Here is a 27,601-nt window from a genome sequence, read left to right as displayed (position 1 = left end):
CATAGGTATCTGCTTACCCATATAACCAATAACCTCAGGCAAGTTACTGAATATTTCTGACTGGTAAAGTGGGGAGAAGTTAAGAGGTAAAATGGGGAGGAAAAAACCTGCCTTAAAAGATAAAATGAAATAATGTACTTGAGTGTTCAGGGCAGTGCCAGACATAATAAGGGCTTTAACAGTGGTGTCCTATGTTGCCCCTACCCCTACCTCTGCTTATCCTGTTCTCATCTGTAAAAAAGAAGAAATTGGCTTCAGTAGTCTTTGCCTTTTAAGATCCTTTCTATTTTCCAGGGAACATTTACCGTTAGTAGAGGGAAGTCCCTCTTTCAGTTCTCATATTCCCTGCTCTGCTGTTCCGCAAGCAGTGGGGGTGGGATCTCACCAATTTCCCAGTAAGAGTGAACTGACGATGTCATGTGGCTGCTAGGATCCGTTTTACTTGGCTGTCTGTTAAAAGACTGGAGATTCGTGGGACTCTGCCAGTCATATCACTGTGAGGAATGCAGGCTTTGGGAGCTCAGGAGAGTTAAGCGAGAGGTTTAGAACTTCAGATTATTGGCTGAAAGACATGTCTGCCTTCTCCAGAAACATTCATCTCTGAGAGTCCGTAACCTTTTGCTGTTCCCTGGTTCACCCCAGGCATTGTGTGTCAGGCTCGAAGAGACAGAGATTCCTCCTCTTGTTCTGAGGCTGGCCCTGGCCTGCCTATGTTTGCAGAGTGGTTGTCTTCTAAGGCCTTGAGGCGCAACCCAGATGCTGAGTGCTCCAGTAGGGGAAGGGCCCCGGGCAAGGGTGAAATGACTGGATGCAGCCTCAGTTTTTCACCTTGGCTCCAGCAATAGTTCCCTCTCAGCTGGAGCTCTGTGGGGAGGTTGAGTCATGTGTCATATGTCAGTGTTGAGGTGGGAGCCGGCTCTGGAGGAGGTGGTGATATGTTATTACCCTCCTCCTGGTGAGTCTAAATATAAGACCCCACCTGAGGGCTTCAGATCCCAGATGTGCAAAGCATGTAAGGCCTAGAGCGGAGGCCTCACATCCCCTCTGAGTTCTGAGTGAGAAGTGCTAAGCCAGAAATATCAAAGGAACAACCACCGGGAGCATTTGGAACTTTTAAGGCTCTCCTCGCCCCTCGCTGGGAAGGTGAGAAGGGTCAAAGCATCTGCTGTTGCCACCTTCTCTTCATCTACCAAAGAGAGGAAAACGGGTTCTGTTACTGCAGGAACAGAAGTGTTTGCTGAAGCAATGTCAGAGTTGGCCTCAGCTCTTCCTGAGCTCTGGGTCCCAAATTACCTGTAGCTGACCTCCAGTCAGTGACTCCACTGCCCTGTTCTGGGTACAGAGTCTCAGCCGATGAAAGAGAATTCCCACCCAAGCCAAACTCTACTTTTGCTCCTGTGACTGATGTCCACTGAACGGTCAGAAGAGAACAAATGGTGGAGAGTGGTCAGCATGAGGGATGGGACCCCAGAGGAGGCTTGAGTAGGATGAAATAGGAACAAGTACAGGCAGATGGACTAGTATTTCTTGTGCTCTATTATGTCCCAGGTATTTCCCATACCTTTTTAGTGGGGAGGTCGGGAGACAAGGTCTTGCTCTGTTATCCAGGCTGGAGTGCAATAGTGGGATCTCGGCTCACAGCAGTCTCCACTTCCAGGGCTCAAGTGATTCTCATGCCTTGGCCTCTCTAGTAGCTGGGATTGTAGGCATGGGCTACCATGCCAAGCTAATTTTTGTATTTTTAGTAGAGACAGGGTTCATCATGCTGTCCAGGCTGGTTTTGAACTCCTGGGCTCAAGTGATTGACCTGCCTTGGCCTCCCAAAGTGCTGAGATTACAGGCATGAGCTACAGTGCCTGGCCTCTCATACCTTTTTCAATTTTAGAAAGTTAAACAGAATCATTCTCTAATAGGGGCATATGACACTCTCAAGGACATCCTTATTTGCACGGTGCTGTCAGCCTGGGTGAGGACAGAAACCGCAGACGACTTGCTGACGAAGGGGTATGCCCAAGTGGGAACTTTCAGATATTTTGCTTGATTTGCTTTCCTTCTTATTTTTCAGATGCATCATGAAGGAGGAAAACATTTTTTTCCTCCATAGTTTCTGATTGTGTGCTCATGCTTCAGTTCTGTTGCCTACTAGCTGTGGCCTTGAGTGTCTCTTAACTTTCTGAATCTGTTTCCTGACCTGGTTTAATAATACTTGGCCTAACAAGGTGTAAAATGGACTGAATTATGGAGGTCCGTCTTGCTCTGTCCCGAACATACTCTGGTGGAAATGGAGCAGTAACTGGCAAGGAAAGGGGCAGCAAGGGAGATTGAAGGCACAGGGAAGTGAGAGGTGGCAGGAAATCCATCTGTTTAATGCTTACATGCTGTGCTTATGGGCTCATAGTGTAGAAGTTACTGTGAGTGTGGCTCTCTGAATATGGAATCTATTTGGAAGTAGCTCAGCATTCTCCATTATTATAAGGATTCCCAAGAGATGCCTCACTCAGGAAGGTGGTGGGTAACCATGGAGTTTGCTTCTGCTTTGGCCATGAACCAGCTGTGTGACTTCAGACAAACCAACTGGCTCTCTCCTCAGACTCTCAGTTTTCTCTTCTGTAAAAGAAGGGAGTTGAATGAGGGAATCTTAAAGGTCCTTTCATCATCCATCTCTGTATGAGGAAGCTCTGGAACAGGCGAGGACAGTGGGATTGCACTGGGTCTCCAAGCAAATGTGCTCTTTCGATTTTTGAGTACTAAGGACACACATGAAATTTGGACATGCTGGGAGTTCTGTGGATAATGGTCCTGAGTCTGAGAGGGGAACTCACCACACAAGTAACAATAAATGATCTGTTCCCAGGGCTTCAGGGAATTTAGGTGCACAAATCAGTGTGTGGGCTGACCTCAAACCCAGAATGAGTACCCCTTCTACCCTCCACTAGCCATGGTGGGAAGCTGGTGTTGTGTTAGTGTGCTTTGTGTGTTTTTAATTTGAACTTGGCTTTATATCTCTGTAGACTTAAGCTGAAACTTACAATCCTGGGAAAAAAGAGACCTGTAGAACGTCACATAATTATAGACCTTTCTGAAGTTCATAAGAACCTTCTAATTTAAACTACTTCTGGCAATTTCTCAGTGTAAAAAATACAGGTCAATCTTAGCCTTAGTTTTGGTTTTATGAAAGACCATTTTCCTGCCAAATACTTCAATTTCAGTTCATCTAGTCCATATTTCCTTTACAAAAAAAAAAAAAAAGAATCTCAAATATATCCTCCCTTGAAATTATATTTCATCTTAGGTAAAATACTTCATTTGTTTATTCAGTGTCTCAGTTTATAACACTTTATGATCATTTGTAAAACTAATAAAAAAATATTTGCCACTGGAATATTTATACTGTAACTACAATTTCTGATTCCAGAGAAGTTCTGATTTAGAAATCTTTATAATCAATAATATTTTATTAATTATGCTGCATGAATTGTGTAAGCAAAATTAAGAATCCTATTTGCCTTCCTACCTCTCAGCCCATCTTATTTGCCAGTCTATTGCCTGCATTTTTGGGCTCAAGGTCAGCCAAGGATTAATAGCTTTCGTCTGTTTGCCTTGCCTCTTATTTAGCTGAATTTAACTCTTGAGATAACAGCATTTTGCCTGTGTACTTGAGTGAAATGTTAAACCCGACCTTTGGTTATAATTTTGGATTGCATGAATGATTCTAGTAAGGTGAGAAATCAGAACATAGAAGGCAAACCTAATTACATTTTTAATGACATTTAAAAATACTAATGGAAAAATAAAGTAGTCTGAATAATACCTATTTCTTAAGTTTGGTAAATTATTTCTTATGACCGCAAAATACCATACTATTTGCTTGAAAACATTGCTGTTAGAGAAACTAGGTTGTCTGAATCTAGATGCTCATATGTTGACTGTTTTTATCCCTTTTACATATAGTATAAGACGGATGCTCTTTTCAGATAATGAAGACCTTGCGATGAGAAGCCGCTAGCTCAGGTTCTTATAGACCAAGTCCTTCTGTAAGGGAGGGTTTATCTCACCCGTCTTGGTAACTTTATCAGTAAGTTCTAGTCGTGGATCATGGTGGCCTGAGAAAGTGAAAGTATTATGCCCTGTTCTTATAGTAGAAAGGAATATAGTGGGGAAGGGAATTTCATTTGTAAAACTGATTAAAAAAATATTTGCCACTGGAATAGTTACACTGAAACTATAATTTCCAATTCCAGAGAAGTTCTATTTTAGAAATATTTATGATCAATAACATTTATCAATTATGCTACATGAATAATTATGCTTTATTATTCTGGTAATAATCTCATGGGGACCTAGTTTTTTGTTTTGTTTTGTTTATTGAGATGGAGTCTTGCTCTGCTACCTCAGCTGGGGTGCAAAGGCATGATCTTGGCTCACTGTGACCTCTGCATCCTGGCTTCAAGCAATTTTCCTGCCTCAGCCTCCCAAGTAGCTGAGATCATAGGTATAAGCCACACCTGGCTAATTTTTTTTTTTTGTATTTTTAGAAGAGATGGGGTTTCACATGTTGGCCAGGCTGGTCTCGAACTCCTGACCTCGTGTTCTGTCTGCCTTGGCCTCCTGAAGCCTTGGGATTGCAGGCGTGAGCCACCACACCTGGTCGGGGACCTAGTTTTATAACTAATATACCACCTTTAACCTGCCGGATTTTTGATAAAGAATCCCAGCAGACGACAAATACTCCAGAAGAAAGAAACATGCCTTTGAAAATTAAGGCAAACTTTTCAATATTTATTTTTATTTTCAAGGCAAAAAAACAAAACTCCTTTTTCTTATAGAAATAATCCATGCTCTCTATAGATGTTTTGGAAAACATAAAAGATCTTAGAGAAGTAAGTAAATAAAATAATTATTGCCCATATGTCAGTGATCCGGTGATATCTACTATTAACAGTTTGGTGCCATAGAAAAAGCTGAATAACCAGCATTTCCATAAGCAGCACTTCAGATGAGGCTCATGAAAAAGGGGTTGCTTGGATTGCTTGCAAAGAAAAAGTAGAGGGAGATAAAACATTTTGTCAAAGTCACCCAGTGAGGGGGTGGCAAAACCAAAACAGAGATACCAGGTTCTGGCATTTTCTAGCATTAGCCGGAGGTGAAAGTCTCTTCACGACCCAAGAGCTGCTGACTGTTGTTTTTCTCTGTCATTCTCTGGCTGGTGGCTAAGGAAAGGAACAGCCATCTTCAACAGAACACAGCTGACCACGCTCAAGGACAGACAAGGGGATATGTGTCAAAGAAGTTGTGGATGTGGTTTCATCCCATAGATTCCTGCAGGAGAGGGGAGAAGGTGTTTCCTCTTTGGGGTAGGAGGGAGTGACTGGGGGTAGATTTAAGGAGTCTGGATCTGTGGAACTCCTTAGCCTGAAGAAGGCTAAAGAGAACTGCCCCAGCAATTGAAGACAGATAATGACTAGCCTTTGCTCCAAAGACCTGCCAAGCAAAGTCATTTGTGAAAACGTGTTTCTTGTTCTCACTTTTCTCCAGAAAGAAAAGTTTTTGGCAGCTAAGGTGGTAATGACCAACATTTAGGAGCCTCAAGCCCACTGCTGGGTAAAATGGCTATTGGCCTTGGGCACTAAAGCTGACAGTGCATAGATATTGCTAGTAATCCACCAGTATTAGTGTTTTTCTTCTTCCAAAAATAAGCAGCAGTGTAGTCTAATTGTACCAGAAAAGCCATAAGTTTGCATTTCAAGGTAGGAACCTGGACTTGCTCCAATAACCAACATCCAAATAATTTCTCTCTCACTGAAGCTCATCTTCCTTAACAGAGGCGTTATTATGACAACCAGCATATTTTTGTAGACCTTAAGACCTTTTACAAAATACTGGCAATAAAATCTCTTCAAAGTTCCAGTCATCCTGTTCACACCTCAGAATAATGTGTTATGCACTCTAGCTAATTTGTATGGCGATGTTAGCCTCTCAGTTTGAGATACTACCCCAAGATCACTTACTTGGAAATTGCAAGGTCATAGTCTGTTAGAGCTAGAAGGGATGGTCATTTATTTCCACCTTACCACTTTATAGATCAAGAGAGGTCCTGAGAGCATAAGTTACTTGTTTCAGATGTGAAGGGGTGTGCATTTGGGGTCCTGGGCCTTTGTCAACACCATCTCATTTCTCTCCACCCCTTTAATATGACTTGCAGAACCTGGAAAACCTGGTCCCAGAGCAGTGCACTCACTGACCACCGCTGCTCTCCTTTCTTAATGGAGCATCCTCACAACTGACTCAGAGAGTTCTTTTTGAGGTCACCTTCTGGGGGCAAGGGAAGAAAGACCATTCAACTATCCAAGCATCCTTTTAACTCCGCTTTATTTAACCTAGAGACCAGGAGAATGTTGAGCTAAAGAGAATGATAGTACTATTTTCTCTTAATGAAATAGCTTCAGACTTTGATATTAGATTGAGAATCCCATTCCAGGGTGTTGGCCTGCATCCTCTTAAGAGTGCTCCTTCAAATCTTATCATATGTGTAACCTGCAGAAAGGGCTGTTCCCTCCTGGTAAGGAGCAATCCCGAAAGAGAGACTCTGAGGAGATGATCCAGATGACAAAAGCTCAGAAAAGCTGGCTAGTGTTGTCAAAATGTGAGTGCAGACAGAGCTGATAATTGTAGCCAAGTATAACTTCTATTACATATAGCACTCATCATCTGGCAGTGATTTGTTTAGTTATCCTTCTCCCTGCCTGGGTTCAAATTCTGGCCCTGATAATTACTAGCTATGTGATGCTAGGTAAGCTGTTTAACCATGTTCTCCTCAGTTTCCACACCTGCAAAAGTGATCATAGCACCTGCTTTGCCAAATTATTATGAGGATTAAGTTCAGTGTGTATTTAACTTTCTCTTCCCAGGGCCTACGACCATGCCAGACTAATGGGTACTCAATAATTATTCATGAGTTATTTTATTAGCATAATTTCCAATAAACTTCCTTGGAAGGCTGAACTTAAGTAGTTTCTTTGTTACATGATGCACCAAAGAGAAGAATCAGGCCAAGATATGCTTTTCTGTTTATCAGAATGAGCAGTGGCCTCCTTCTAGATCTTAAGCATTTGGAGCCCATATCCGTTATTGGACATGTTAGTACACATTGTCTGAGGCCATCTATAGTTGTCCTGGTTTGTCATTTAATTATGATAGATGCACTTTATATTTCAATTGACCATAGCTCCTACTGGAGAAGAATAGAGTCTTATTTCTCTCTCCCTCACAGGCCTTATCACAGTGTCATGAATTACAGTGAACTATTTGTTGATTGATAGGTCTAAAATTATGTTTGTTCCACATTTTTTAAAGTGTCATTTCTGAAAGGAAAGGTGTTGAATAGCCTTCTCTAGGGATCTTTAAAAATAATGAGCGTTCTCACTTGATTGGGGTGAGGAAAGGAAGGTCTTTCTGGGCAATAAAATGGCCTTTGGTCCTGAAATTGGAATTATTTGAACTTCAGTTTGAATGTACATTTGAAAATAACGTGTTAAAAGTATGACAGGATATTCTATTCGGAAGATGGGGCTGGGGCCAGGCCAAGGATGTGGATATACAGAAAATGTTCTTCATCTCAGAAGAGAAGAATACGGGGCAATTATGAGAACAAGAGCACAGGGTCTAGAGCAAGGCAGTTTTGCCAGGCCTTACAAGTCCAGTGCAGTGGGTCTGGAAAACAGCAGGAATACTAGTTTTCTATCATGGCCATAACAATACCACAAACTTAGTGGCTTAAAACATCTGTTTCTTAGTCTTAGTCTATTTTGTGCTGCTATAATGGATTATCTGAGATTGGGTCATTTATAAAGAACAGAAATTTGTTTTCTCACAGTTCTAAGGCTGAGAAGTCTAAGGTCAAAGTGCTGGCATCTGGTGTGGGCCCTCATACTGCATCCTCACATGGGAGAAGGCAGAGGGGAGCAAACCCACTCCTACAAGCCCTTTTCATGGTGACATTAATCCATACACGAGGACCGAATCCTCACAACCTAACCACCTCCCTAAAATACTCTTCTCCATTTGTAAGTCTCCCAGGCATCTGAGACTTAATATATCCTAAATGGAGCTCCACTATTCGCCCAAAACCTGCTCCTCCTACTGTCTTCCTCATCTTAGTAAATACCAATTCTATTCTAGTGGTTGCTCATGTTAAAAACTTTGGGGTTTTCTTTAGCTCTTCTTTCTTATAAGCCCTGTTCAGCAAACCCAGTTGGCTCTACATTCAAAATTATATCTAGAATCTGATTATTTCTCACCATCTCACAATGCCTCACCTGGATCTCTGCAGTAACATAGTTACTGGTTTTGTTTCTTCTACTCACAATCTATCCTCTACATAGTAGCCAGAGTGATCTTGCTAAAACATAAGCTAGATCTGTCACTCCTCTGCTCACCACAGTCAGTTGTCCCATCTCATTTGAAATAAAAAAGCCAAAGACATTATGAAGATCTAAGAGGGTGGCCCTGTTACTCTGATTTTCCTGTGCTCACCCTTTAGGCGTTGCCCCCTCATTGGTGTTCTGGATCATCAAACATCAAAGTTTTCCACCTGGCCATGGCCATGGTGGCAGATTTTAGGTCTGATAGGGGTTCCTGGTCCTCCATGCCCTTTGGCTCACTTCTGACTTCTGTCCCCATTGTGAGAGTCATCAGAGTCTGAATGTAGGAGATGTTCTCGCCTAACTCAGAAAGTTGATAGAAACATTTCTCCACAGGGTTACATACTCCTCAATACAGTGCAAGCCTGGGGTCATTTTCTGGTACTGCTGCTGTCGTATCTAGTCAGGGCAGTAACTGGAATGGCAGCTGCTTCTGTGATGCACACCAGTTGTTGGAGTCTGAGGAGGGGAGAGGTGTTCTTAGAAAAAGGGAAGAGTGGAGTGGGGTCATTTCTACTTTATGTTAGCCATGTGGGTCTTCCAGCATCTCTCGGCTTAGTTGGTTCTACTCTTGGGGATTTCATGCATCTCAAAGTACACAGGCATCTTTGAGAACAATTGTTTCTTGTTGTTGAATTCAGTAGCTGATAGTGAGGTGAAGGATGTAGACAGAGCCTTTCCTTAAAGACTAGCAGGGTTGTGATGATGTGGGTATACACCCTGTTCCTCCCCTTGCACTGTTCTTCGTACTTAGACGGTTCAATGCATACTGTTTAAAAACTAAACTGACACATTTAAAAAAGTTAATGAACATGTAAGACAATAAATTAGTTACAGACAAATAAGGCCTAGAATACACACATTTTATCACTGGAATTCAATGTCATTGTGGCCAAGGGAACTGAGAAGGGGACTAAGATCAGCTCAGGGCCTTTTCAGGACATCCGATGTGGCCGTAGGGTTGATGTATGGTGTCCTGCTTTTGTCTAATAGGTCATCGCCTGTGAGCAGCAGTATGACTCTTCCTATGACGCTCGCTGTGACGTCTGGTCCTTGGGGATCACAGCTATTGAACTGGGGGATGGAGACCCTCCTCTCTTTGACATGCATCCTGTGAAAACACTCTTTAAGATTCCAAGGTAGGACACAAGATGGAGCTCTTGACTCATTGGTTCTTTGTGAAAGCATCTAGTTAGAGGAATAATAAATAGTTTGTAAGCAATTTCTCTCCAAACCTGACAAAGCCTGATTGTGAAATGTATTTTCTTTGAAAAAACAAGGGGGTGGGGGGTGGTCGGGAAGAGGATGTTCCTGAAAGATAACATACCCCAAGGAATAATAAGGCCTTATTTGAACAATGGCATATTTTCAGCACTCAGCTTTTTCTGAGATACTCATTTTTGTACTTTGCATAAGACTACGAATGGAACTGTGGATTAAGTAATCTGTCTAAATACTAGTGTTTTCTTTTTAATTGCATACTTTCTCCAGTATTCGGTGAAAACGTATGTGTATCATACGGCTCTATTCAGTCAGACAGCATTGAAATGTATCAGAAAATGTTACATCAGCACTACATCTTACTCTCCATCCCTTAATTTCTGTCTCAATGGAAAATTGTGTGGAAAGAGGTCTGTTTGGAGAGCATTTAAATGCAAGCATACTTTCTATTCTGTATATTCATTAGGGGTTTGTACAAGAGGTTGGGTTGTCTTTCATTGGAATCAGGCTGATGTATGGCCAGCTCACGGCTCTAGTTACAGAAAATGAAGCTATCCAGGGAGTTCTTCCCAGCCAGGGTACAGTTTGAGAGATAATTTGTACCTTCCAAATGTCTCTTTCAAAGGCAGGCTCTGGGCAGGCTGGGAGCCATTTAGCTGCTTTAACAATACAAGTGTTGACCTTTCCTTATCTGCACAATCACACAGCTATCACAGCCTTTAAACATTTCTACTGATTGCAATTTACATTTCTGATTAGGTCTATTTATATGCAGATGAGGCTCTCTGGTGTTCATCATCATCATGTTATCATTTTATACCTAATCCAGATGTGAACAACCACCAACCACTATTCCAGAAATGATTCCCACCCAAGCCAGAGTTAGTCTTTTTCCCTTTTTTGAATCACAAAAACAGGTCACAGTGATTAGAGGAGCAGACGGAGCACCTGGCTTTTTAAATTAATAGTCTGGTGAGCGTTCAAAAGGATATAAGAATGCAGGAGCCAAAAGCAGCATTGTGTACAGTAATAAGTCAGAAAATGGGAAATGGTGTCTGGAATGATTTGTGTGTGTGCTTTGATTTTTTTACAGATGGTTTACCCCTCACCATTTATTTAATGTGGCAACATAATTTTCTGAATATCAGGATTAAGGTGTAGCTTCTCATTAGCAAAATAATACGTACTTTTGATAAGAGATCATCTATATATTTTTTCTTACTATGCATATGTATATAGACCAGCTGTTCAAAAATTTCTTAAGGTGATAAATGTGAGGCAGCTAAGTGTGTGTGTGTGTGTGTGTGTGTGTGTGTGTATGTATATGTGTGTGTGTTTAAATAGACCCTTTCTCTCCAGTGACTCCACTTAGCTTGCTTCTGTGCCCAGCCAAGTTCTGATCTCTAATAATCTCTCTATTCTCTCACTACTCATCTCTTCCATCTTGGGAGAAGCCTCCAGATCTCCAGATGTGGGAGTAACTAAGCCTCTACTGCCTGCCTCAGGACAGAAGGGATCCCAGGAATTGGGCAATTGCTAGAAAAGGATCCTTATTCGACATAGTTTAAGGCTTTGTTTCTCTCCTCTTAGTGTTACCTTCTGCCCTTTTAATGTCTCTTGGTTCCAGTGCAAATGATGAATCAGATTGAACTAGGCATTGTCAGCAATAATCAGTTAGCAGATTCTCAGTGTGATGATGTGTGCTCATGTGTGTTCAACACTTGCCACTGTCACAACCTTCATGGCTGACTTGACATTCTTGAACGGGAATGATAAGAGGTTTTATTTTATTATATTTTTAAATCTTAGCATGTTTGTACAGCTTTTTTCTTCCCCAAACCAGGAAAAAGATGTTGGGTTTATATTCACCAAGTTATTTACTTTAGAATTACCCTGTCAATTAGAATTGCACAGTTCTCTTTGAAGCTTTGTGAATTGACCAAATGTGTGTGTCACATGTGTACTTAATTTTTAGTGCTAAAAATGTATCCTTTCGCCAGAAAAGCTCTTTGATGAAAAGTAGAGAAATTAAGCATTTATGTATTTTTTAAAAGGCACTCAAATTATTTACCTATGTGTTTCATTAGAATCAATCTCAGTGTTTCTCTTTGTCTCTGTCTCTCTCTCTCTCTCTCTCTTCCTTTTATTATTATTATTTTTTTTAAAGACAGGATTTCACCATATTGGTCTGGCTGGTCTCAAACATCTGACCTCAGGTGATCTGCCCAACTCAGTCTCCCAAAGTGCTGGGATTACAGGCGTGAGCCACCATGCCTGGCATCTCTCTCTCTTCCTAATGGAGAAGCAATTGACAAATAATAACAAAAATCCTTTGAACCTATTTGGCCTCGGAATTATTTTTCTTTCTATTTGAATGTGACTATTTTCAGTGTTTTTGAATTGTTGCCAGTGAAACAATGAGATCCATTTCAGGGTATGCTGGGATCCAGAATACTGTGTGTGGCTTCTTCCTCTGACTTTCCTCACTGACCTTTTCCCTGCAACCCTTTCTTTACTGGAAATAAATTGAGTAAATTACCAAGTAAGGGAAGAAAATAAAACCTTGACTGAGTCAGGGAAGAAGTAACTTTTATAAGTTAAAAAAGATTTATGAGTTACTGAAGTGCTGGTTACCTGTGAGCCTCAGATGTCAACAAAACAGGTAATTAGGAAGGTTCCCTGGTTTACTGTCAGGACATATGAAGCAACTTGCCTGGATGTGGTTGATTTGCCTGTACTTGGGTCTCCTTGCTCTTCCCCTCACTTCCTTTACCCACCTTCTCCTTTCTCTTGACCTTCACATTGCAAGATGACACACAGAGTCATCATGACCTGTCTTTGAAATACTTCATGACTCACAATCTTTCCCACTTTGCAAACACACAGAAATTATCTGCTGATTGGCAGAGCATCCACTATTTGCTGAACCTGTCAGCATGTGTCATCTCATCTAATGCCTGTGCTCCAAAAACGTCACCCCTCTCTGACTGTCGCTGCTCTGCCTGCTGCTATTTTTCTCCAGGAGTTATAAGAGAGCAAATGAATGAAAATCATTTCTCTCAATGTCAGTGGATTCAAATCTCTCTCACGACTCTTTACTGTAGAGGACTTCTTTAAAATTCCAGTGGCTTAAAATGATCTTGAAGATGACCTGGATATATTTTTACATAAAAAGAGATCTGTTTCGTAGACATAAATGCAAGAATCAATACAGTTAGTGGAAATTCACAGTTATGTTGGTCTTTTGACAACCGAGTATCTCTCCTTAGCTTAGAATCTTTGGCTAATGACTCTAGACTTCCACAGAGAGGAGTGAGGAAGGTGGTGGGGACCAGTGTGGGTGTGTTCACTGGTCAGTCACTGAGAGCTGCATCACCTGCCCATTTATCTGGGGCCAGGTAGCAGCTGACTTGGTCCAGTGTCTCATCTCACATTGAATACTTCCACTTTATTCCTTATGGAAAAACGCAGGATGTTTTCAGGATTCTCAGCAGAAATGTCTTTGGCTGGAAGTGGACAGCACAGACTGGCCCAAACATTCCAGTCCTTAAAGCTGGTGATTCTTTCTTCCTACAGAGAACTTTCCCTTCAGCACACAGTTCAAAAAAAGGAGAACTCGCAATCATCACCAATTTGCATTTTGACTTGTTTTCCTCATTCAGTCTAGGTTGTTCCAAGTCACCTGGACCCAACTGTATTTATTTCTTAAGGCTGCTACATCAAAATTGCCACAAACTTGGTGGCTTAAAACAACAGCCATTTATTCTCTCAGTTCTGGAGGCCAGAAGGCCAAAATCAGTGGGTCAGCAGGGCCACGCTCCCTTTGAAGACTCTGTAGAGAAGAATTCGTCTTTGCCTCTGCCAGCTTCTGGTGGCTCCCACTTTCCCCTGGCTTGTGGCAGCATGACTCCAATCTCTGGCTTCATCTTCACATGGCCACCTTTCCCATGTCTCAGGGTCTTCTTTTCTGGTCTCACGTAAGGACACAGACTTAGGGCTTATCCTAATTCAGAATGATTTCATCTTGAGATCCTTCCTTAATTACATCGGCAAAGATTCTTATTCCAAATCAGGTCACATTCTCAGATTCTGTAGACATATCTTTTGCGGGGCGGGAGGGGGGGTCACAGTTCAACCCTTTACACCAACTTTTATGTTTACCAAATTCCCTGAGAAACTAATTTGGGGGCAAGATACAAGACAGTTAGCTCAATGATGATGGAAAAATAATAGCTGCTAAGATCTGTCAAGTGCTAACTAGGGGTCAGGTACAGTGTTTTGTGTTTTAGAAATGTAAATGCATTTAATTCCCAAGGCAACTCTGTGATGTAAGTACTGTTACCACTCCTTTTTCCAGATGAGAAAACTCAAGGCTGTTAAGCAGGCTTGCTGGCCTCTGGTCATGCACCCAGGGAGGAAGAATGATTTGAATCTGAGAAGTTTGACTCTGAAGCCCACACATTTTGCTACTACATTGAAAAGTTAAAGCCCTTCCTTAAATTATATTATTTGTTAAGGAATTATATGTTGAGCACGGAGGGGACTGGGGCATATAGAAATGAATAGAAAGTGGTCCTGCCCTTTCTGTTCATCGGAGGGAAGACAGTCCGATGTTTTTCCTCCTACTCCCAATTTTAAGCTGACATTATTAACCTGAAAATTAGAATTTTATTAGCATCATGACTGAATCAGCCAAAAAACTGAAGAACAGATATCAAGAGTATCATCACAGGTGAACATAGGCTGTCTTTGGCTCATTGATTTATGACCCCCAAACCAGAAATCTCTCCCTTCTCCAAACTCCCCTTCAAGCAACTGCTTTTTATTTCCTAATTTGGAACACTTAAGGCAAGTTTTTCAGCTGAAGAACTGTAGAGCATATGTCATATAAAAGCAGAAAAATAGTTCAAAATATCATTATTCTCACCCAGAAGTTTCTGTCCCATCTCACCTTCCTTGCAAACCTGTATCTCCCGTGTCAGGGCTATTTCCAGTATAGCCAGCATCTTCTCCCCCTTTACCTTTCTCTTATTTTTTCCTCTTCCCTTTCATTCATTCATTCATTCATTCATTAGTAGGAAAAGCTCATTCTTGGTCCTGGGAAAACATGGAAATCTGTTTCTCGCATCCTAAGTTGGAACACATTTTCTCAAGAAAGCCATATTTTAAATGGTTATTTAGGAGGAAGCAGTAGAATAGCTGAAGTTCCCTGCTTTGGATGCATTATTAGATTTTTGTGGCTAAATAGAGCTGAATGACCTGGTCTAAGGACTTGAGCTTTCTCTAGAGCTTTATGTTTACAGAAAAAGAAAATGCTTTCTAATTTACACAAGGGCTTTGGAGCACAGTCCACTGGGAGCTTGGGAATGCCCATGTCCTCTACCCTAGGATACCTTTAGCTTTGTTCGTCCAGACTCAGGTTTGGGTTGGGTGCTTGGGTTGCAAAGATGACAGAGCTTTTGCTGTTAAGGAGCACATCACTTCACTGCCTCCTCCTCATTTATCGGTAAAGGTGAAACAGACAGAGTTTAGATAACCAAAAGGAGAAATCAGATTTTTGGAAACCCAGGGTCTGGATCCTCTTGGACTGCCTGGATGCTGTGGTTAGTGGGGCTCAGATGGACAAGTCACCACCTGAAACATTTGTGTCTATGGGAAAAGCTTTCTCAGGGACTCAGTGCCTACAATTGACTCTTGTCCTGAAATAGGATCTTTGGGTTAAACTTTTATCTTATATAGGCATTTTTTTTTAAAGATTCCTTTTGATTCGGACTTTCCTAATTCCCAAACCACATTGTTCCTATACGGGAAGCAGTAGTCCCTGCCTGCTCCTCAGCTGTGAGACTCAGAGGCAGTAGGGAGCCCTGAGTCACCAGTAATTGTCTTACTATTACAGAATTGTCACAGGACATTTTCCTTTAGGGCTGTGAAATATAAAGAAAAGAAATTAAAACTAAACTATTGTTGAAGTGTAATAAGTGAGGGGTGGTGAGTGTTTAATGGCACAGTGAGGCGGGATTTGCCCTGGGGAGTGTTGGTTTCTCTTCACCAACCCAGGTCACTTAGCTATTGGCCTTTGAGCAATGAATCCCTACAATCCAAGCTTCACTCATAAAGCACGAAGTGCTAGAAGAATTAACATCATTTAGCATTTATTGAGTGCCTAATAGCAAAAAAAAAGTCTTAAAATATTCCAGTAGAAAAACAATTATCTTTTATGAATCTTTTTTTTTCTTTGGGAGATGTCTGATCCCATTTTTAGTGCATTGCCTTGAGTATGTACCCCCTGCAGACCCCCAGAATATCTTCTGGGTCTAGGACTTGACATTCCATTTCCTTGGGAACCCAGTGGCTGGAGGCATCTGGCAGAAATGCCCCAGAAGGCTTTCACTCTGTGGAACACATTTCCAAATTCTTTTTAAATTTGAATTGAGCAGCTGGGGATATTCAATCCTGTGGAAGTACTGCTTGCTGCCCCCCTGCCTAAGTCCTGGCAGGCAGGCGGAATATAGCTTTGCAAGATTTCATTAGGGGATCAGGTGGCAAAGCAGGAGCATGCCTTCAGAGACTTTGGGTCCCCACCACCACTGAGTAAGAAGCTTACCCTGACAGAAAGGCCAAAGGTGCAAGGTGTTGACTCACAGCGCTATCTGTGTTTTCTTCTCATTACCCTGGTTTCGTTATTTTGGCACCACTCACCATGACTAATTTCAGCCCAGCTCCAAAATGACGGCAAGATGGGCAAAGAGATAGGCAAGGAAACAGAGCTCAAAATTGTACTAGAGTTGAGGCACCCTAGTTTCCTCACTACTCCAGAAAAAACTAGGAAATAAAGGTGAGGAATACTTATAACTGCCCTTATGGGTTGGCATAATGGCAGGGGCAGGAGTAAGACAGGGATGAAGAACAATAATGTGATAGTATAAGGAAGATTCTTCACAGCTGGAGCTGTCCATTCCAGCAAGATCCTAGAGTCAAGTGAAGCCGGTATCATTCAAAGGCTAATACAGTGTAGTGGTCCAGCATGGTTGGTTGTACAGTTAGCTACTAGAATGTAACAAATCACTCTCAAACTTAGTTGCTTAATCAACAAACACTTATGAATTTTTATGAGTCAATGGGTTCTCTGGGTGGTTCTGCAGATCTTGGCTGGGCTTGCTCAAGCATCTGTGGTCCACTGAGGATTTGGCTGGGTTGATTGTTCTAGGATAGCCTTGGGTAGGATGACGTGGCTCTGGTCCATGTGGTTTCTTATCCTCCAGCAGGCTAGCCTGGGATTATTCTCATATTGGTGGCAGGGCTCTCAGCATAGATAGGGGAAGGAATAGAAGATTGGACCAGTTTTGCAATCAAGCTATTTCAGTGTTCTGTAGTCAGTCTGCATGGGTTCAACTAGCAGCTCCACCAATTTCTATTTCACCAGTGTGAACTTGACCAAATTACTTCATGTGTCTGTCTCCGTGTCCTCCCTTATAAAATGAGGATATGAGTAATATCAACCTCACAGAGCTATTGTGGGAGTTAATGAATGTAAAGTGCTCGGAATAATCCATAGTAAGCATTCAGTTCATTCTGGGTGCTACCAAAGAAAATATCTCAAGGGCATATTTATATTGTAAGGAATTTTCTTTCCCTTGTAGCTGAAGAATTGAAAACCTCTATTCAAAAAGAGCCACCCATGAGATCAGTTATTTGAAATGAACTAATTGATTGATTGATGATTGTATGTGGAATTAAGAGAGAATGAAGGATGATTTCTCAGTAAGTTCCTACTACTTACATTGCATCTATGTGAAGGACTCTGCCATTAGTGTCCATTGTCACAACTCTTTGTAAATAGACACGCTTTTAAAAGATGTGGTCACACACACCTTGTCTTCACGCACATGCGTGAACGCTGTGACAGGAACTGCACATGTGGAAGCAGAACTGGCCTTAATCTCCACTCCTATGATGTCTACAATGAGTGATGATGCTGTCATCCTCTGAAGAGAACTAGGGCCACGGTGCCTTTCCATTGCTATCAATTCTGTCAATTTCTGTGGTGGCTTTGTGCTTGGTTGATGAGTTGTATGATTGGTCTTGGCTGCCTCCTTCTCTAGGGTCCTTTTAGCCCCCTTGGTAGGTTCAGTCTTCTCCAGGGTTCTAGAAATGTTTTATTTTGTCTGTAGGTAAAGGAGTCCTAAACTTAGGGTCACTGATTCAAAATTGATTCCCATTTTGCTCCTATTTTGTCTACCATAGAGAGTAATTTTTTTTCCAGCCCAACCTGGAAAAGCTCAAAACATTGGCAGAAGGAGACAGAAAATTGAAGCCTGGTGAGAAGATTGTAAGGAGAGCACCTGATTGTTCCAGATAAGTTCAGGTTTCTTAGGGGAGGAGTGATACTCCCGGTACTGAGGGAACATACAAGTGAGGCTGCTGCCCCATCATCAGGGCTCTTAGAATTCTGGAGAACAGGAACAGCATTAGAGGAGTGGAAAAGGGATATTGTGCTTCAATTCTTCAAAAAAAGGGAAGAGGGCGCCTGCAGACTACTATCTGGTGAGCTTGACTTTCATCTTGGGATAATTACTAAGATTTTTTTTTAATTTTCTCCTTGAATAGTGTGTGAATTCTTAGAAGAGAAAGCTGTGATCACTAGAAATAAGCATGGGTTCATTGTAAACAAGCCATGTCGGCCTAATTTTTTACTTTGGTGTTATTGTGAGGCTGGTATGAATGGAGACTATCTTAGACATAATATATTTGTATCTTTGGACTTAAGTAAAATCTACTGTGATATTGTAGTGGCTAAGATGGGAAAACATAGACTGGAGAATGGTAGTAGTGATGGATTCACAACCCAGGAAAAGCTGTGTTGAGGAACACTGGGTAATTATGTCAGTATTAACACACTGGGTGGGGGAAGTTCTGGAGGCCTGAGGCAGGACTCTGCTGACCATCCTGCCATCTGAACATTTTTAAATGTTTGATGAGTTGGAGAACATTGGCAGCCTTTCTGTCACATACAAGGAAGAGATGGTTGGTATCCTGGTGAACTGCACAGGCTGACAGAGCCATGACTTAATAGCCCATGGTGAAAAATGAATTTATTTGTAGCTGTAAGCCCAGTGGGGGTCAAACAGTAAGACCATCTTGCATGATTGAGATGAGGTTTGATAGAGCACATACTACCACTATCCCCCAGAGTGGCTCTGTTTTAGTTAGATGGGACGATGTCTTCCTTCTGAGTACTTCTCCCAAACTGCCACAAGGAAGTCTTACCCTGGCAGGACTCTAGACCTGAAGCTGACATTTCAAACTTGGATTCAGATACCTGGGTTCTGGTTCTGCTCCTGCTGTTACTGTTCCATCATTTCACCTTTCAGAGGGGAATAAATGACCACCATTCTTGAGCAAGAATGTTTTGCATTCAGATAGCAGGGCTTATATAAACAGTTTTCTTAAGCATCCTCTGTACACTCTGTGGCTTCTCAGTAGAGAAGAATGAGGCTGGCCACAACTGCAGGGCTGGGGCTGCTCACTACAGCAGCAAGTCTCACCAGGACAGGGTCCTCAGTCCTTGCCGTAGATGAGAATACCCTGGGAGCTTTTAAAAGATACCAGTGCCTGGGTACCATTCCCCAAGAATTTCAATTTAATTGGTTTGGGTCAAGTTTAGCATTTATATACAAATACAATTGATTTTACAAATATATTTTTGGAATCACATGCATATTATTTTATATTTACAAGTTTCCAAGATGATTCTGAAGGGGTTGAGTAAAACCCTTCCCTGAAACAACATCAGACCCTCATTTGTTTTTTTGTTGATGTTTTAAAACTACAAAGTCTCCTCTGGAAATTCTTGCTCCTACCTTCCCTATTCCCACCCCATGGTTGAGAATTGAGAAATGAGAGATTATATCAATGGGAGTGTATGAAGAATGTAAAGGTAGAAAAAAGGCTTCTAGCAGAATAGCCAGTGGTGGCTGCTATGGGTTGGACTGTGGTGTGCCCCCCACAAAAAGATATGTTGAAGTTTTAACCTCCAATACTTTATTTGGAAATAGGGTCATTGTGGATATAATTAGCTTACTTAAGATGAGGTTATACTGCAGCAGAGTTGATCCTTAACCCAGTGTGACTGGTGTTTTTTTAGGAAGAGGAAAATTTGGACACACACACACACACACGCACACACACACACGAACATCATATAGACAGACACACAGGAAGAGGGAAGGAAGGATCCTCCCGTGGAGGCTTCAGAAGGAGCATGGCCCTACCAACACTTTGATTTTGGATTTCTAGCTTCCAGAACTGTGACAGCATAAATTTCTATTGTTTAAAGCCACCTGGGTTATGGTACTTTCTTATGGCAGCCCTAGGAAACTAGTATAGTGACTACCTGGTTTGGAGTCCATTGCTCCTAGTCGTATCCTGGAGGTCTGCCCAGGGCATGGTTAGGGATGGGACAGCTGGAGGCCAGAGGGAGGGAGGTACTTTTCCTAGGAGAGTCCTAGTGGGTGGGTATGGGGGTCAGATTAGCCACTCTTCTATTCTTCAACCCATAAGTGGCATTTCTGTAGAAGTCAAGACACTCTTACATAACATACTTGGCAGGTCTCAGTCTGCTTCTAGATAGGAAGTGGGTACATGAGAGATTGTTCCTCTCCCTTGCTCCAGAATGCTGAGCCCTTCAGAGTGGAGAAGGGAGCTCTACGTTTCATCTCTGAGTTCTTCCCAGACTCAATACTTCCAGAATGGAGTACAGAATAAAGACATGGCTTTTAACCTCCAATCTCTCTATCTCAGAACAAAGGTGGTACTTGGGGTCATTGAGAGGTAGCTGTTGTGTCCTATCTGAGACAGGTCCTCTGAAGTTGGTGAGGATTTCTGAGAAGATTCAGGTGTCCATCTGGACAAAGGTCAAGCACTTGTGGAATACGATCCAAGGAACAGTGCCATCTGCTTCTTATGTCCCAAAGAGGCTTAAAAACACACAGAGGGCAGGTTGCATCCTGGCATCATGCTTCATCCTGGTCATGCGGAATGGGCATCGACTTCTACCAGGACTCATCAAGGTTTTGTTCTTTATCTCCATGCCAAGCAACTGGCCCATTTAGGGTGTCTTAGTCCATTTCAGGATGCTGTAGCAAAATACCTGACTTAGACTGGGTAGCTTATAAACAAGAGAAATTTGTTTCTCACAGTCCTGGAGGCTGGAAAGTCCAAGATTAAGATGCCAGCAGATCTGGTGCCTGATAGCGGCTCACTCTCTGGTTCATAGATGGGACCTTCTTGCTGTGTGTTCACATGGGGGAAGGCATAAGGGGGTCTCTCTTAGGTCTCTTTTAAAAGGGTACTAATCCCATTCATGAGAAGTCTGTCCTCATGACATAATTTCCTCCCGAGACCCCATTTCCTACAATAATCACACTGGTAATTAGGTTTCAACCTATGAGTTTTGAGGGGACATAAACGTTCAGACCATAGCACAGGGAATGGTAAGGAGCACTGAGTGGGGAGTCCCTTCCTGAACTCTCCTCTTTTATTGCTTCCTCTGCCTCTGAACCTTCAGCGCTTGCTTCCTCTGGCCTCACATTCTTGGTGGAAGTTTGTCTTGCTCTCTGGATTCATGGTTCCCACCTCCCCCTCTTCCTGTGCCCCTTGGGCTGGAAGCTCTTGTGTTCATGCTGCATTACTCATCAGTCTTGATTGGCAAGGCCTCTGCTGGCTGCCCTTACTCCTACAGTCCACACTTATCTCTGATGAAAATATCTATTTCTTTCCTCCTTCCTTCAGGAAGAGTGAAGGGATAGTGAGTCTCCCACTTGAGGGGCTGAGGTGGGTTTAAAATGAGTCATACCTAGGCCTCCAAGTCACAGGGATCCTGTCTGCATGATAGTACTGCTTTATATTTATGTGGATATGCTGTCTTCAGGCTCAGTCCCATACTAGCAACATCTGAGCTGCATACCTCTTGTGTTAGTTTCAAGAAACTATAGTAACAAATTACCATAAATTCAGTAGTGTAAAACAACACAGATTCATTATCCTATAGTTCTGAAAGTTAGAAGTCTGAAGTTGGTCATCCTGGGCTAAAATCAAGGTGTCATAGTGCTGTGTTCCTTTCTGGAGGCACTAGGGGAGAATCTGTTTTCTTGCCTTTTCCAGCTTCTAGAAGCTGCCTGCATTTCTTGGCTTGTGGCTCCCTTCTATCTTAAAAGCCACTAATGGCTGGTTTAGTCATCGCATCACTCTGGCACTGTCTCTTCTACCTCCCTCTACCCCCATTTAAAGACCCTTTTGATTATACTGGATCCACCCAGGTAATCCAGGATAATCTTCCTATTTTAATTTCAGCTGATTAGTTACCATACCCATCTGTTATCCTCTCTTGGATTGTAACCTAACATTTTCACATGTTCTGGGTATTAGGACACAGACATCTTTATTCTGCTTACAACACCTCCCAAAGTATTGCCCAAGAATTTTTAGAAATCTTCAAGAGTGTGCTCCTTATGTGCTCATAGCCATTTTGAGCTATCATTGTGTGGCCTTTGCCTTATTATTTCTCTCCCATCTAGTTCTTCTTTGGCCATGTTTACTGCCTGCTTACCTACCATCAGAACATCCAGGCTTTTGCAGGCTACTCATTCTGGTTACTCCCAAAGTCTCTAGTCCTGGGTGCCAAAGCACTGGATTCCACCCAGAAAAGGAAGTAGCCCCTATCCTGAGCTCTGAGCCATTCTCTGCCACTTAGGTCCCTGAGCCACTCTGGTTGTGCTGTGAGCCTGACCATTTTGGCTCTCCTCTCTCAACAGAGTAACATCAAATCCCTCTATATAAATAGGCCCTTCTATTTTTATCCTTATTCTTTGAATTAGTCCAAGGAGTTAGAGAGAAAACAGACCCGCACTACCCTGTCCACCTTCCTCCATGTCTCCTCTGCCCCAAACATAACACTTTTGGCCTCAGCAGTTTAGAAACAGATGTATTCATAGCAACATTTGCTTGAGGGAGAAGAGGAATAAGGGAGAGTTACTGACTATTTCTGTGGTCTCCAATATGGCAGCATCTGAACCAATCCCTCGGGTGCAGAAAGAAAATATTAGAACTTCTATTCATAGGTATTTCAAATCTAAAAACATCTGTGAAACTCAATACAGGAAATTAACTACAACCAAGGAACCCGTACAGAGCTCTGGCCCTCTGAAAGCACAGAAACGTGGCCAGTTGACTGTATACAACATACAGTCAAACCCTGTCAAACATACACCACAGTCAAACCCTGAAGGGAAAAAAAACAACCCAGAACCCTATTCAAGCAACAGCAAAGTGAAAAAGTAGAAGAAACACCAGTTCCCTCAGCTGAGAAGCAATCAGCAAAGAAACTCTGGCAATTCAAGAAATCAGAGTGTTTCCTTACATATAAAGGATTGTACCAGCTCCCCAGCAATGGATCCTAACCAAATTGAAATGTCTGAAATGACAGACATAGAATTAGGAATCTGGGTGGCAAGGAGGCTCAACAACATTCAAAAGAAAGTTGAAATTCAGTCCAAGAAAGCCAGTAAAACAAAACAAGAGTTGGAAGATGACATAGCCACTTTTAGAAGTAACCAAATTGAACTTCTGGAGTTGGAAAATTCACTACAGGAATTTGAAAATACAGTGGAAGCATGAACAACAGACTAGACCAGGCTGAGAATTTCAGAACTTGAAGACCAGTTTTTTTTTTTTTAATCAACCGGGATAGAAAAAAGTAAAAATGAATTGTAAAAATGAGCAAAGCCTTTGAGAAATAGATTCTCTAAAGAGACTAAACCTATGACTCACTGGGATTCCTGAAAGAGAGGGAGAGAGAGTTAGCAATTTTGCAAACATATTTGAGGCTATAGTCCATGAAAATTTCCCTAATCTCACAAGAGAGGTTAATATGCAAATTTAAGAAATTCAGAGAACCCCTGTGAGATACTATATAAGATGGCTTCCCTAAGAGGCATCGTTATCAGACTTTTCAAGGTCACTGTGAAAAAAAAATCTTAAAGGTAACTAGAGAAAAGTGTCAGATCACTTACAAATGAAACCTCATTATGCTAACAGTGGATTTATCAGCAGATACCTTACAAACCAGAAGAGAATGACAGCCTATTTTCACTGTTTTTAAAGAAAACAGATTCCAAACAAGAATTTCATTTCCCACCAAATCATGGTTCATAAGCAAAGGGAAAATAAATTTTTTCCAGATAAGTAATCATGAAGGGAATTCATTTCCACTAGCCCAGCCTTACAAGAGATCCTAAAGGAGTTCTAAATGAAAGAATGATACCTGCTACCACAAAAATACTGTTAAGGATATAGCCCACGGACTCTGTAAAGTAACTACGCAATTGAGATTACAAAGCAACCATATTGGCTGGGTGTTATTAGCAACCAGCTAATAACATCATGACAGGATCAGAACCTCACATAACAACATTAACCTTGAATGTTAATGGTCTAAATATTCCACTTAAAAAGCACAGAGTGACAAGTTGAATAATAAAACAAGACCCAACTGTCTGCTGACTTCAAGAGACTTATCTCACACATAATGACACCCACAGACACAAAGTAAAGAAATGAAGAAATAGCTATTATGCAAATGAAAAATAAAAAAGAGCAGAGGTCATTATTTTTAGATAAACAGGCTTTAAACCAAAAATAGTAAAAAAGGATATAGAAGAACATTGCATAATGATAAAAGATTCAATTCCTCAAGAAGAATGAACTATCCTAAATATATATATAAAACAAGATTTATAAAACAAGTACTTCTAAATGTATGACTTAGACACAATAACAGTGGGTGACTTCAACACCCCACTGATAGTGTTAGATCATCAAGACAAAAAACTAAGACATTTTGGACTTATATTTGATACTTTACCAATTGGACCTAATAGATGTCTACAGAATACTCCACTGCACAATCACAGAATATACATTCTTCTCATCTCCACACAGAACATACTCTATGATCAACTGCATTCTCAGTCATAAGACAAGTCTCAATACATTAAAAAAAAATTTGAAATCATACCAACCATACTCTTGGACCATGGTGGAATAAAAATAGACATCAGTACCACCCCCAAGGCCCCAGAGTCAAAGCCAGTTCCTGGCCCAGTCCCATCCTGCAGCAGCCTGTGTACTCTTTCCATTCAACATGACAGTTGCCACTGTGTCCTTAGCCAAGGACTTCCTGGCAGGTGGAATGGCTGCAGCCATTTCCAAGACAGCAGTAGCGCCCATCTAGGGGGTCAATCTGCTGAAGGTGCAGCATGCCAGCAAGCAGATCACCACAGTTAAGCAATACAAGGGCATTATTGACTATGTGATCTGTATTCCCAAGGAGCAGGGAGTCTTGTCCTGGCATGGTAACCTGGCCAATGTTATCAGACACTTCCCTACCCAGGCTCTTAACTTTGCCTTCAAAGATAAATACAAGCAGATCTTCCTGGGCAGTGTGGACAAGAGGACCCAGTTTTGGCACTACTTTGCAGGGAATCTGGCATCAGGCGGTGCTGCTGGGACCACATCCTTGTGTTGTGTACCCTCTTGATTTTGCCCATACCCGTCTAGCAACAGATGTGGGTAAAGCTGGAGCTGAAAGGGAACTCTGAGGCCTTGGTGACTGCCTGGTTAAGAACTACAAATCTGATGGGATTAAGGTCCTGTACCAAGGCTCCTACTTCGCTATCTGTGACACTGCAAAGGGAATGCTTCCGGATCCCAAGAACACTTACATCAGCTGGATGATCACACAGACTGTCACTGCCATTGCTGGGTTGACTTCCTATCCATTTGACACTGTTTGCCACCGTATGATGATGCAGTTGGGGCCCAAAGGAACTGACATCATGTACACAGGCATGCTTGACTGCTGGAGGAAGATTGCTTGTGATGAAGGAGGCAAAGCTTTTCTCAAGGATGCATGGTCCAGTGTTCTCAGAGGCATGGGTGGTAATTAGTAAACATAAGTTATTTCCTAGGAATTTTTCCCCTGTGAACAGGCATGTTATATTATATAATGCATCTTGAGCATTCTCAACACAGTCCTGGCTGTCAATTTGTCAGTGGCAACTATGTACTGGTTGAAAATGAGAAGCAATAATACTCATCTGACCAGTTTTCTCTTAAAGCCATTTCCATGATGATGATAATGGGACTCAATTATATTTTTTTATTTCAGTCACTCCTAATAACAAATTTGGAAAAATAAAAGTATCTTAAAAAACTCGAAATAAATACCAAGAAGATCTCTCAAAACCACACAGTTACATGGAAACTAAACAACTTGCTCCTGAATAACTTTTGGGTAAATAACAAAACTAAGGCAGAAATCAAAAAAATTATTTAAAATAAATGGTAACAGAGATGCAACATACCAAAATTTCTGGAATGTGGCAAAAGCAGTGTTAAGAGGAAACTTTATAGTGCTAAACACCTATGTCAAGAAATTAGAAAGATCTCAAATTACCAACCTAACATCATACCTAGAGGAACTAGAAAAACAAGAACAAACCCCAGAGCTAGCAGAAGATAAGAAATAACTAAAATCAGAGCAGAACAGAACAAAATAGATACCTCAAAATACAAAGGATCAGTGAAGCGAAAAGTTGGTTATTTGAAAGGATAAACAAGATCAATAAACCACTAACTAACAAAAGAGAGAAGACTCAAATAAACACAATCAGAAGTGACAGAGGTGACATTCCAACCAACCCCATAGAAATACAAAAGTTCTTCACAAACTATTCTGAATACCTTCATGCACACAAACTAGAAAATCTACAGGAAATGGATAAATTCCCGGAAATACACAACCTCCCAAAATTGAATCAGGAATAAACTGAAACCCTAAACAGATCAATAACAAGTTCTGAAGTCGAATCATTAATTAAAAAAAAAAAAGCCTGGCAATTTAAAAAGCCATGGACTAGATGGAGTCCCAGTTGAATTCTACCAGACATACAAAAAAGAGCTGGTACCAATCCTACTGAAATTATCCACAAAGTCAAGGAAGACAGACTCCTCCCTAACTTACTCCATGAAGCCAGCATCATTCTGATACTAAAATCTGGCAAAGATACAATGAAAAAATAAAACATCAGGCCAGTATCCCTGATGAATATAGATACAAAAATCCTCAACAAAATACTGTCAAACTGAATCTAGCAGAAATTCAGGAAGTTAATTCATTATAATCAAGTAGGTTTTCTTCCTGGGATGCGAGGTTGGTTCAACATATGCAAATCAACAAATGTGATTCACCACATAAGCAGAATTAAAATAAATTATATGATCATCTCAATAGATATAGAAAAATCTTCTGATAAAATCCAATATTCAGTTATGACAAAAATCAATAGGCATCAAAGGAACATCCTGAAAATAATGAGTCATCTATGACAAATTCACAGCCAACATGACTCTGAATGGGAAAAAGCTGGAAGTGTTCACCTTAAGAACTGGAACGAGACAACAATGCCCATGCTCACTACTTCTATATGTCATAGTACTGGAAGTTCTAGCCAGCGCAGTTAGACAACAAGAAGAAATAAAAGGCATCCAAATAGGAAAAGCCAAAGATAAATTATCTCTCTTCACTGATGATATGATTTGATACCTAGAAAACCTTAAAGATTCAACCCGAAAGGTTCCTAGAACTGGTAAACGACTTCAGTAAACAAAATCCTTGTGCAAAAATCAGTAGCATTTCTGTACATCAATCTTGTTCAAACTGAGAGCCAAATGAAGAACACTGTCCCATTTATGGTAGACACACACACACACACACACACACACACATACACACACACACAACATGGAATTCATCTAACCAAGGAAGCGAAAGATCTCTACAAGGATAACTACAAATGAAACACTGCTGAAAGAAATCATAAATGACATAAACAAGTGGAAAA

The 27,601-nt window shown here is 41.4% G+C and overlaps 1 protein-coding gene across 5 annotated transcripts in view; it reads left to right on the top strand.

The window, feature by feature from the left end:
* Nucleotides 1–27,601, top strand: part of MYO3B (myosin IIIB) — a 503,216-nt gene that overhangs the window by 61,725 nt on the left and 413,890 nt on the right. For all 5 annotated transcript variants that reach the window (XM_035304567.3, XM_035304566.3, XM_035304565.3 and 2 more), the window contains one exon: nucleotides 9,414–9,559. In XM_035304567.3, coding sequence (XP_035160458.3) covers nucleotides 9,414–9,559 — 146 coding nt within the window. The remainder of the gene's footprint in view (nucleotides 1–9,413; nucleotides 9,560–27,601) is intronic.

The sequence above is a fragment of the Callithrix jacchus genome, chromosome 6, assembly GCF_049354715.1.
Source record: "Callithrix jacchus isolate 240 chromosome 6, calJac240_pri, whole genome shotgun sequence".
Lineage (NCBI taxonomy): Eukaryota > Metazoa > Chordata > Mammalia > Primates > Cebidae > Callithrix > Callithrix jacchus.
The sequence above is the reverse complement of the archived record's forward strand: the minus strand, read 5'-3'. Positions and strand labels throughout refer to the sequence as shown.